Source organism: Nicotiana tomentosiformis, chromosome 11 (genome assembly GCF_000390325.3).
Source record: "Nicotiana tomentosiformis chromosome 11, ASM39032v3, whole genome shotgun sequence".
Classification (NCBI taxonomy): domain Eukaryota; kingdom Viridiplantae; phylum Streptophyta; class Magnoliopsida; order Solanales; family Solanaceae; genus Nicotiana; species Nicotiana tomentosiformis.
The window spans coordinates 50,543,955-50,556,434 of record NC_090822.1 but is presented as its reverse complement, the minus strand read 5'-3'; the positions used below and the strand labels follow the sequence as shown (position 1 = coordinate 50,556,434).

At 39.2% G+C, this 12,480-nt stretch overlaps 1 protein-coding gene across 1 annotated transcript; it reads right to left on the bottom strand.

Moving 5' to 3' along the window:
* Nucleotides 1-4,072: 4,072 nt before the first annotated feature.
* Nucleotides 4,073-9,042, bottom strand: LOC104117385 (probable chlorophyll(ide) b reductase NYC1, chloroplastic). Its single transcript, XM_009628438.4, has 10 exons — nucleotides 8,496-9,042; nucleotides 8,127-8,205; nucleotides 7,882-8,017; nucleotides 7,376-7,450; nucleotides 7,103-7,298; nucleotides 6,875-6,943; nucleotides 6,121-6,260; nucleotides 5,871-5,993; nucleotides 5,002-5,194; nucleotides 4,073-4,623 (listed from the first exon to the last, which is right to left on the bottom strand). The coding sequence occupies exons 1-10, from the start codon at nucleotides 8,829-8,831 to the stop codon at nucleotides 4,450-4,452; spliced, it is 1,521 nt and encodes a 506-aa protein (XP_009626733.1). The 5' UTR covers nucleotides 8,832-9,042; the 3' UTR covers nucleotides 4,073-4,449.
* Nucleotides 9,043-12,480: the final 3,438 nt, after the last annotated feature.

Here is a 12,480-nt window from a genome sequence, read left to right as displayed (position 1 = left end):
TGCGGCGAATATAGTGCTAGTTGTTGGTTGCTCATCAACCGAAGATGGCAAGGGCCCGATGCACAGCTTCACGGCACCGGGCATAGCGACTGCGATCAGGCAACGAGAGTTGACATTTTCCACCATTTCAAACTCCCCCCAGAGCGCCGAGACATCATCCTCGGTTGGTGTAACTAACTCAACAGGTTGAGAATCCTGTTGATATGATAATGATCATCGTCTTCTATGTAGAGAAGCTCCCTCATCACTAGCTTTTCCATCATCATCGATCATCACGGTGTCTATGACCGGCCCAGGTGGAGGGCTCATCACCACGACTTCCGGAGATGACTCGGGCATTTTTTTCCATCTTATTCTTTCCCCGACCACAGATGAACACTTTCTCCTTGGTTGTTTGTTCTCCAGTCGGGGGCTCCGTGAAGAAACATTTGTACCCGAAGCAGGCCCAGAGACACCTGTTCGAGTAAGCGCCTCCTGAAGCAGCCTCGCTGAATCAGCAGGATCAGCCAAAACGTCCTCCTCGGGGATGACAACCAAGCCCGCGGGTAGACCTGATTTCAGATAAAAGGGAGAAGGGATCAATCAAATTTCCTCACGTAAAAAGCAGAAACAAGATGAATCTAAGTTACCATGATTTTTGGCCTTCCACCCGTATTTGAGAGCCAGTTCTTTCCACGTGCAGGTTACGGGCGTTGTGACATCCAAGATCTTCTGGACCCACTAATCCAAGCCTTCAACCCTAGGTGGAACCCATCAATTTGCTGAAACAAATGAAGGACGGATGATCAATACGGATATGAAAACATTTCTAATGAAAGAAATATTAAACAAGGAACTTACGAGTACGGTTCTATGATTCCGAAAAGGATAAAGCCATTGCCGGAATGATATCATTGGTGGAAACTACAATGAATCATTCCATCCACCCACGGTCATTGTCATCATCCATGCTAGATAATAGAGCATAGTGGTTACGTTTGCTAAAGTTTACCATTCCCCCGCGGAAGACTTTGGGGGAATAGAGATTCATCACATGAGCTAAAGATAGCTGCTCTCCTGTCTTGTGGCACAAACACCGAAGACAAGCAATCGTCCTCCACACAGAAGGACTTACTTGTGCCAAACACACTTGGTAACAGAGGCAAAACTCCACAATAATGGAGTCAAGCTCTCCACTCAAAGAAAACGCTCCCAAAGTAAAGGAATACGTGTAAAAGTATGTAAAACCCTCATTGGGTAGGGTTACTCGCTCTGATAGATCAGGAGCAATAATGTCTAAATCATGACAGCGGCAATCTTCCTTTACAATAGAAATACTGGAAGGACGGATGGAAGAAGGGTCTGCCAACGGCCCATGTGCGAGGATTAGCCGAAAGGAATTTCTCTTCGAAGTCTTTTATTGTAACAAGACTTCTAGGGATGATGGAACCCACAAATGGAGGAGTAGCATCCTCGACTTTGTTTTTGTTCTTTGAGGAATTGGTATTTTTTGAAGAAGAAGCCATTGTATGTTATGAAAGAAGGGAAAGCTTTTCTCGTTTGAAGAGAGTTAAAGAAACGTTGAAGAACAGAATACAAGTTGAATGAAGAGAGTTTGAGGGAGTTTGGAGAATTATGAAGTATAATAAAGGAAGTTGATGCGTATAAGTGAAGGTATAAGCGGTTAAATTCGTGGCCATAATTTTCTCTATATCCGATAAAACTTATGTTAAAACATGGGATGACGCGTGTTCGGAGCATTAAATGCGAAAAGACGTGCGTCTAATCAACTGTCAGAAGCTTTTCAGATGGGATCAGAGAAATTTCTGCCAAAAAGAATATTTCTACTAACTTCCCGGTAATACAAAGTTATGTCACCGGAAAGTAGGGGGACTATCTGTATAGGGTAAAATATGCTATGCCACGTGGTTATCTTTCACATCTGCATAGGAAGACTAGAACATATTTAATAAGCCTTAGTCAACCTCTGGAGGACAACAATTTTCTTTTCCAATCTGAGATTCTCTTTTTCATTTTCTCGATTAGATAAGAGAGTGATATTTGGAGCCCGAAGGCAGAGGATACTCAAATCGAAGACAAGTGTTCATTTGTCACCGGAAAGAATGACGCTCATAAAAATGCAATAAATGTCTGTCACCCGGTAGCATTTAATGAAGAATATTCTACAATACTTAATACATTGCCCGTTACAAAAGGATATGGCATTCATGCCTACCGTTACACATTCTTCAACGGCCCTCATAATTGGCATTGAAGAGGGGCTTGATCCTAGGTCCTTATTCTCTAGGTGTAACTATAAATAATGAGCTCTATTACCATTGTAAGGGGACTTTTGGCTGAAAAACTCAGGCTATAATTGATCAAAAGCTTTATACAATTTTACTTTCTTGTTCTTTGATTTCATCACTGTTGTGCCCGGAAGTTCGGCCCCGGAATTACTGTTTTTGCTATTTTGTTCTCATTTCAAGGCTAAGTATTGCATATTTCTTCAATTATTTCATTATCTCAGGATCGAATTAATTCACTTGTTTAGAAACCACGTATAAATTCAATTGTACCGTTTTATGGTTAAACAATAGTGGCTAAAAATCCTCCTTGCTCCTTCTCTACTTCATTCTTTGCTTTTCCATGCCTCTTGATGCCTTTTGATACAATTCCTGCTCCGTGGGGATGTGCATTATTAATTGATGATGATCTTCCTCAGTTCATTGCAAAGCACCATTGGCTTAAAATATACGAACGGAATAACGGCAATTGCAAACAACCTGATCAGCACAATTAATTTATAAACTACGAACAAAGAAGACTTTATTTATGCCTTGACGTTTTGTATAATTGGCAGGGACTTTTCATTTACATTAAAACTCAACCTCTTAAAACTTGAGTAAAACTTTATTGGAAACCGTTGAAGTTATCTTAGGCTTGAGTTTGAAAGTTTGAATTTCTGAAATTGAAATACATTTCGAGCAGGTGTTGTTGGAGTAAATTAAGTACGTCTTAAGACGTTTGAATCTCAATTTTGAGACGATTTAAGGAAGATTTGACATGGTTTGAATTTAAAATTCAACGTAGAAGATAGCAAGGAAGAATGTGTGTTCCCTCTATATCATTCATGTATCCCCTATGTATCAAATGAGTATCCCATATGTATTTCATGTATATTGATGTATACCTATACATACAAGCTTCGTGTGTCTTTTAAAAAAATTTGAACTGGATTTCAATTATAAATTTTAACTCCGAACCAATTCAAATCACCTTCAATCGTTCTCAAATTTCGTATATTGTCTGCTATGCGTTCTAAAAAAATTTCAACCACCCATTGAATTTATTTTTTTTTTGGCCTAGATTATTTGCATATTGTACCCAGATTACCTTCAATCTTCCTCAAAATTTGTATAATTTTAACCTCCAAATAGTTCAAATCGCCTTTAAACTTCCTCAAATTTTATATAATGCATCACATAGTATTTTGAACATAGTATTTGAACAGATTCAATCCTACCCACTAAAGAACTCTTTTTGCCTAATTTTGTTTTGAATTTTGTTTTGAATTTTGTATGCCATTAATAACCTTTTTTATTATTTTTATACTGTGACTCAATAGCTAATTATTAGTAAATTTTTTGCCTAAATATTTTTTGAATTTTGTATGCCATTAATAACTTTTTTTTTAACTATTTTAATACCATGACTCAATAGCTAATTGTTGGTAAATAATATCAATTTTTGGCTTATTTCTGCAGTTCCCCCTATTCAATATTCTTTTCTAAGTGAATTAACTAATGCGACCCTCAAAAAACGAAGCAACAGAGGTTCGGTTTTACTTCACTCCATCAGTTCGTTGAATGTCCAAAGTTGTTCGCGAAGAGTTTGAAATTTTCATAAGAAACCCATTTTATATGACGATTTCTGTTGGAAAGCCTTTGAACATAGCTGAACCATCACGTCTAGGATCATTTGGTGTTATTCCAAATGCAAAAAATTCCAGTTATATCCCAAATGCCACCTCGAGTGGATGATCATGACGTCGAACATGCCATACTCTTTATTAACAAAAATAAGAGAGCACTTTAAGAAAAAAAAAACAATAAAAGATGAGAAACTTTTTTCAAGAGATCCATGGTTCAGAACATCACAATAGCAATAACTTTTACAATGATTTTTGCTAAAAGAAATATCAAATACCTTCATTTTTACACTTAACAAAAGTCAAATTCCTATACATCCAATATCATTTACTGACACAATCATGCCATAGCGTCGCTGATATTTTGAAGCATTCAATGGATACAGCGGTAAAAGCCATGCACCCATCCGAGTAGGATATGTACTTTCTTTATATGATCAAATTAGAAGCTGGAGTGACACGAGTTAGCTGCGTCATAGTTCATCGGTTACCTATCTTTTAACCATTTTAGGCAATAGAGATTAGCATCTAAGTCCAGTCTATGTGCTACCTGTGCTTGATAATATGATGAATGCACACACCACCGAGAGCGAGAACACAGAGATCCAAGTATTCTCTGTGTACATCTCCATGGCATCTGTGAACGAAAACCGTGTTCGGTTTTCAGCCCAGTTACGGAGTCGATCTGCCTCTGCAGCATACAGTGCTCTTCCCTGAATATGTATGACAACTAATAATTAGGAACTTACTAAAAAACATATCATTGACTCAGTTAGTTTCAAATCATGAAAGTAATAACACTGGAAACTGTCGCTTGCACAAGGATGAACACTGAAGACTATTATCATATTGGCAGATGATTTGAGTAAAATTATCCAACTATTTCCTACTACGGTGCAACTTCAAAATTTTTTTTGCTTCTATCAAATAGTAATACTGAGGACAAACATAACACAAACAAATAATTACAGACTATTCCATGATATATTAGTGCACGAGCTGAATTTTACCATATTGACAAAAAAATCATAAAGCATCAAAGTATGGCAACACAGAGAGCCCCACATGCATCCATACATGTAGAAGGTTACCTGATCATCAAACCATCGGCCCCGTCTTAACCATGCGGTTACTAAGGCAATTAAGATCCTTGGCGGAGTCAAATAATTGATGGCTCTTCCACTTCCTTTTACAACCCGCATCCTTGGTACTAGTGTTCTAGCAACTGTCTCTGGATGTTCGCAAATGATGTTAAACATTTGTCTATTTTGGATAGTTGAGCCACTGCAGGAAAAGCTCATTGTCAGTTAAGCAAGCTATAAAATAATTTGATATGGTATTAATGAAAATCCAAAAGAAAAGTTTACTCTACAGGTCTGAAAAGCTTAAATAGTCTGAAAAAGCAGGGAGAGAAAACCCAACACTTTCTGTTCTGGAACAAAGAGAATCTAATTAAGAATATCAATTTCAATATTAACCTTCTCCATGCCTGCCTTTTGCAGTTTTGCTAGATCAGCTCTGCGTTTTCCCTTTTAAACTTCTCTTTTAGTCGTTGGCAGAGTAAGGAAGGGGGAAGGTGAGGTAGGAGGCTGGAGGAGAGAAATGGACAGGTATATGGGCTTGTAGCCTGTAGGCATTGGAGGAGATTGAGTTCTAAAGGGAGACCACTAAATGAGGCTCAATTTTCACCTGGTGGCAAGAATGCAAAAGGTGGTCACAATCGATCACTACTAACAAAATAAAAGTTGAAACTTTTCATCTATCCATAAGAACCAGAAAAGAGAACCATCTCAAAGGTAAGAATCTCTGGTCTAATATTTCAGTAGTCCTACTTGGTGGCACTACCAGATAGAATAGGACCCAAAACAGGGCAGAGTTATCCTTCTCCAGCAGTACACTGTTCATGAAAGCGATTCAAACGACATTTGAGTGCAAAGCTCTGACGAGCCTCCTCACATACCTCAGCAAAAGGTCAGTTAGGACCATGCCCGGAGAGGCCGTATGCACCCCAACTTTTGACCGCTTGCACTCCTTCTGAAGGGATGATTGAAGCTGCCTGAGACCACATTTTGTTGATCCATAGCTGCAGAACATTGAAGATGATAGCACCGATATCAATATCCATCAGAAATGTATTAGATGAATACATGGAAAACATCTTCAATACACAATAACATAACTTAGTACTGCAACCACAACAATCAACTTACACAGCCGTTAGAGGGGTGCTAGATCCACCAGAACCTGCACCATCCATGTTAAAGACATGTCCACCTTTGCTTTGGGTTCTCATGATTTGGATGGCTTCTTTAGTGCATAGTATAGAACCAATCAGGTTTGTGGAGACAATCTGTACAAAATGAATTTAGTCAGCAATGCTCCATAAATAATAACTGGAACATTAGGTGACACAACGTGCAAGGACAGAGCAGATAGTTCATTATGTACACACATAAAGTTTAACTTGAAGACTCGACAAGTACGAACTTTGCCATGCATAAGAAGATGAAGGATTTGTCTAGCAGTAGTTATCAGAAAACAATAAGATATGGGGATATATTGCTATATAATTACAGGAAAAAATGAATAGTTAGAACGAGTGACTTATGATTGTAATACTAGGTATATATAGGTATACAAAGTATACAAACCACATATACATATTGGTGGGAAGGGGGAATATTTAGTATTTATGTGGAAGAGAATACCATCAATTTGTTACCAAATTTCTACTAGTGAATAGTTAGAAAACCTACGGTTCAAACCCCACCCACAGAGAGAGAGAAAGAGTAGAGAGTGAAACTCTGGCTTGTCAATTCAATATACCCCACTCTAGTGAAAGTGCCCCATCTATTAACGATCCATCTGCTATGGCATATGCATCCTCGAAAACAAAATTTTTGCAGAGTCTAGAATTGGAAGAAGTTAGATAAATTGTATGAAGATTATCCACCAGATGCATACCTCTTGAATATCATTGTTGGTAAATTGCAGCAAGGGTCTAAAACCTTTGTTTGTCCCAGCGTTGTTTACCTATAAAAAAAGTCAATCTTTAGAAGCATGAAAATGAGAAAGCAAACCAGGAAAGTCTTTTTTCCTCATAAGTCTTCTGAGATGCAGAAGACCCTATATATGTACTTCACTTTCTTTTGCTGTCGAAGCAAAAAATGTAAACAAAAGAAAATTACTAACCCAGATGTCAATGTAACCAAGTTCATCTGCAGCAAACTTGCCCAGCTTTCTAACGTCAAGAGGTTCAGAGACATCACAAGCCATACCAACAACTTTTGCGTGTGCCAATTTTTTCCTAGCAGAACCAGTGGCAGCATTCACAGCTTGCTTCAGATTTTCCTCAAGCTCCTTGATAGTCAAATCGACAGATTCAGGGCTGTCTTCAGGAAACTGTGCATTAACAAGAGTTCCTAAACTACAATTACAAGTGGCTTCCATAACCTAAGGAATTACCTGCGAGAGGTAACAACGACACGGTCTCCAGAAAGTAAAAATTCGCGGGCAAGAGCTTTCCCTAGTCCCCTTGTACTGCACCAAACAATAATCAGGTAATTACATCTATACACTATCTTCAGAGTCCAAATTGATATACCTATAATCTCTCTCTCTTTTTGTCGTAAAATTCATGAGGAGAAAAGAAAGACACTTATCCAGAAGAGAGAGCTTCCCTTGTTGATGAAAAGAGAAACCAATTGAATGAGACGCTTAAAGTTTGAAAGTTAAGTATCATCTTCAAAGATGAAAATGCATTTTCAACAAATAAATTGTTAAAGTTGAGTTGTTATTTCTACAACCAGGAATGCTCTAGCAAGACTACAATGTGCCCTTCATAATTCAACACAATTTCGAAATGCAGATGATTAAACAAGCATAAAATAAGTTAACAAAAATAACTTATAATCAAGTTGCCTTTTGTTCCAAATGAAGTTATGAATTTGCATAATAATGAAGTGCTATACCTTCCAGTTATCACGACATTACGCGGCCCAGCTCGAGCAACTTCATCCAAAACCAAATTGGAGCCTATCATAGTCCCGATAATAACTCCCCCAAGCCAGCTATACCATATCAACTCATTCATCTGGCTATCTCCACCTGTTACATTAGCAATTAGAGAACAGTTACATCTATATTGAATGTCATTAGTGTGTAAAAGCTTTCACACGTTCACAACTTCAATTATTTGGTGCATGAATTTGCTAACCTGACAACTGAAATCCAATGAACATGACAACACCTGTGCTCATCATCGTAATAATATATCTTCCAACATATAACGCCAACTGCCAAATTAAGACAAAGGATCTACATCAGCAACAATAGGGAACATACCACTCCATCAACATTCAACAGCAAACCTTAAAAAGATTATCCCAATTCACTCATAGCCTATATATAGTACTGATAACCTCTTAGAAATCTTAAATCTTATTCAGGTCAGATTCCTCGGAAAAAATGAAAAAAGAAACGAAAGGACAAAAAGTAACAGTGGAGCTCAAATCGGGTGTACAAAAATTATTACCGACAAAAATACATGCCAGAAAGTACATATGCACAAATCAAATGGACATACCAAAAATAATCTCTCCTCCAACTTCTCAATAGCTTCTCTAAACTTATTTTCGGTTCTCAAACTTGGCTTCGAACAACTCCACACAGCAGACCTAATAGCTCCAACCAATTTGTTTACAGGTTTCTTCGTTTCACTTCCCTTCACATATTCATCCTCAGACTTAAAACTCCTGCATGGTTGTAGAACAATTCTACGACGACCCTTTACAATCAAAGGGTCCCACGTAGTCACAACTCGCGGGAGAACATTCCCGGACAGCGGTGGGTGGCCGCTGCCACGGTGGTAGTAGTGGTGGCACTCTAGTGTTGACACGTGTACCTTTGCCACCATAGCCATTTATCAGATAAAACAATTGGTGCACTTTTTCTTTCTTTGCTACTGTTTTGTTTACAAAGGTTTGTATGATTTCATGAAATATGTATCCAATTTTTTCGGGGTTTGGATTTGGACTGTGTGACGTGAAATTTTCAGGGTAGAAATATCTAGAGAATTGGAATTGATTTTGTAGATCAAAGCCAAAGCGAAGCAGCCAAGGAACTTAAAGTGTGATGACCACACGTTACAACTACTCTTTATCTACACGCCTGAACTTTTACGTGGCATTGTGGTGTTACGCGTCTAATTTGCCATCGAGGTTACAATTCTCTCTTTTGGGTAGTGTGATTTAGGGCCTAGCATATATAGGGTATATAGCCCGAACCGATAAAAAGATATTGGGTTATTTATCGAGTTATTGGGTAAATGGTTCAATAACGATTTAATGTTATTTGATTATTGGGTTATCAGTCCGGGTCACGGTTTGTCCAATTTTATTAACGATTTAACCGATAGCCCATTAAGCTTTAACAAAATTATAATTTTACCCACTAAGTATATAAAGCCACCTTATGGCTTCATTCTCTCATGCTCTCATTCTCTCAATTCTCTCGGCGGTTACTCTTCATCTTCAGACCTTAATCGTTAGAGTAAGTTTTAAACTTTTCTGAATTTCTCATCTCAATTTGTCACGACCCAAATTCTCCATCCGTGAATCGTCGAAACGACACCTAGTCTCTACGACTAGGTAAGCCTAACACTTGCGAAAATAGAATGAAAAATATGAAAATAGCAACTAGCAGTAACGGATATTTTTTAATAAGCAATTGAGATGTCGCTCGGCATATACAATAATCAACTCTCGAAATGTACATAACACTCCCAAGACCCAAAACACCGTAAGTCACAAGCTTCTACGAAGTTCTAATTGTTCTATACATCAGTGTCTATAGAAATAAGGGAAGAATCAACATAAGGGGTAGAGGGGAACTCCGAGGATCTGCGGGAGCGGGCAGATGTACCTTGAAGATCTCCGAAAAATAGCAGCGACTACAACTAAGGACGAGGCTGGTAAAAGGAACCTGGATCTACACACGAAAAATATGTGCATGAAAGGGCGTGAGTATACTACAGCGGTACCCAATAAGTGCCAAGCCTAACCTCGGCCGAGTAGTGACGAGGTCAGGTCAAGGCTCTACTGGTATTTAATAAATAAGCAGGAGAGTATAATAATATAATAAGAGACTGGAATTTAAACAAGGAGAACATAGCAAAGTAGCAACATAGAACACAGGGATAAACAGCAGGGGATCTTCCAAGATACCGTCTTGTAGTCGCAAATAAAAGTGCAAAGAGATGTCCCGAGGTATCGCCTCGTAGTCTCAAAAGTAAATATACAGGGAGAACTCCCGAGGAACCGCCTCGTAGTCTCAAAAATAAATGTGCATGGAGAACTCCCGGGGAACCTAGTCTCAAAAGTAAATATGTAGGGGGATCTCCCGGGATACCGTCCCAAAGTAAATACGCAGCTCAAGCAAATGAATATAACAGTTACAGCAAGAAACCTATAATTTAGACTATGTAATCAAGAAAGAAGCAGGATTTACTAAACATGCTGCAAAGAGTTCAAATAGGCAATTAGGACACGTAGACATGCTATTCTAGGCTAACATGATAACTACACATGCTAGTATATTTAGATAAGATGAAAACAGGTTATTACTCGGTAAAAATCAGATTTTTCCACAAATATCCCTTGTACGCACTAGTCACCTCGCGTACGCGGCGCTCACATATCACAACAACACCAAATCCTAAGGGGATTTCCCCCACACAAGGTTAGGCAAGCCACTTACCTCGAACCAAGCTCAATCAATCCGTAACAATGCTCTTTCCACGACAATCCGACTCCAAATGGCCCAAATCTGACCAAAATTAATTACATATTATAAATATAACTACAAGGAACTAATCTAGCTACTGAAATTAAAGCTAAAACAAGAAATGAGAAAATCGCCCTAAAAAGTCTCCCCTGACCCACGTCTCAGAATCGGGTAAAAGTCACAAAATATGAACACCCATTCACTCACGAGTTCACTCGTACAAAAATCATCCAAATCTGATGTCAAAATCCAAATCAAAAACCAAAATCTTAGTTGAAGAACTTCTACCATTTTTCCCTAAATTTCTTAATTAGATGATGAAATCAATCATAGATTAGAGGAATATAACCATAAAGGAGTTAAGAATCGTTACCCACAAGTTTCCTCTGAAAATCCTTCGAATTATCGCCTTAATCCGAGCTCTCAAAGTCCCAAAAATTGAAATGAGATAAAACCCTCGATTTGGTCCTTTTTCTGCCAGGAAACTCGCATCCGCGAGCCTTCAACCGCACCTGCGGAAATACCATCGCAGGTGCGAAAAATCACTAAAGGGGCTGGGTCCGCATCCACGGCAAGGGGCCGCACCTGCGCGTCCGTTGGTGCGAAAAATATGGGCGCACCTGCGAAAACGACTAACTCTGTCTGCCTCCGCTTCTGCGACCACTGGTCCGCATCTGCTCTATTGCAGGTGCGGAGAAACCATCGCACCTATGACCTCTACTGATCTCCACCCTTTCCGCACCTGCGCTCAACCTGCCGCACATGCAGCATCGCACTTGCGACTAATACCCCTCGCAGGTGCGATCATACCAGCAAAAGGCCAAACTTCAGAAATTTCTCAACTTCCATTCCAAGTCCGTTAACCACCAGAAACTCACCCGAGGCCCCGGGGTCCTCAACCAAATATACCAACCAATCCTAAAACACCATACTAACTTAATCGAGCCCTCAAACCATATCAAACAATGCTAAAATCACAAATCATCCTCCGATTCAAACTTAAATAACTCGAAACTTCCAAATTAGACAACTGATGCTGAAACCAAACAAACCACGTCCGATTGACCCCACATTTTGCACACAAGTCATATTTAACCCTACGGACCTACTCCAACTTCCGAAATTGGAATCCGACCTCGATATCAAAAAGTTCACTACCAGTCAAAATCTTCAAAACTTCGACTTTCGTCATTTCAAGCCTAAATGAGTTACACACCTCCAAAATACAATCCGGACACGCCCCTAAGTCCAAAATCACTTAATGGAGCTAACGAAACTGACGAAACTCCATTCTGGAGTCGTTTTCACATAGTTTCGACTACGGTCCAAATCTTAAGGCTTAAATTTCTATTTAGTGGCTAAGTGTCCCAAAATACTCCAAAAACCAAAACGAAACCTCCCGACAAGTCACAATAGCAGAAATAGATATGGGAGAAGCAGTTAATAGGGGATCGGGGTTATAACTCTCAAAAATGACCTGCCGGGTCGTTACATCCTTCCCTTTTTAAAATAATCATTCGTCCTCGAACGAGCATAGAGACATACCTGAAGTGGTGAAACGATGAGGGTAATGGCTGCACATAACATGCTCGGTCTCCCAAGTCGCCTCCTCGACTAACTGACCCCTACACTGTACCTTCGCGGAAGCAATATTCTTTGACCTCAGCTTTCGAACCTGTCTGTCCAAAATAGCCACTGGCTCCTCGACATAAGATAGATCCTTGTCCAAATGGACTGAGCTGAAATCCAACACATGAGCCGGATCACCGTGATACGTCCGGAGCATA

Excerpts from the sequence above, each read along its gene's own strand:
- LOC104117385 (XM_009628438.4), bottom strand. The coding sequence starts at position 8,831 with ATGGCTATGGTGGCAAAGGTACACGTGTCAACACTAGAGTGCCACCAC. Across the intron at positions 8,206-8,495 it reads TGGAGGAGAGATTATTTTTG|TTGGCGTTATATGTTGGAAG; the intron begins GTATGTCCATTT and ends TTAATTTGGCAG. Across the intron at positions 8,018-8,126 it reads CATTGGATTTCAGTTGTCAG|GTGGAGATAGCCAGATGAAT; the intron begins GTTAGCAAATTC and ends CTAATGTAACAG.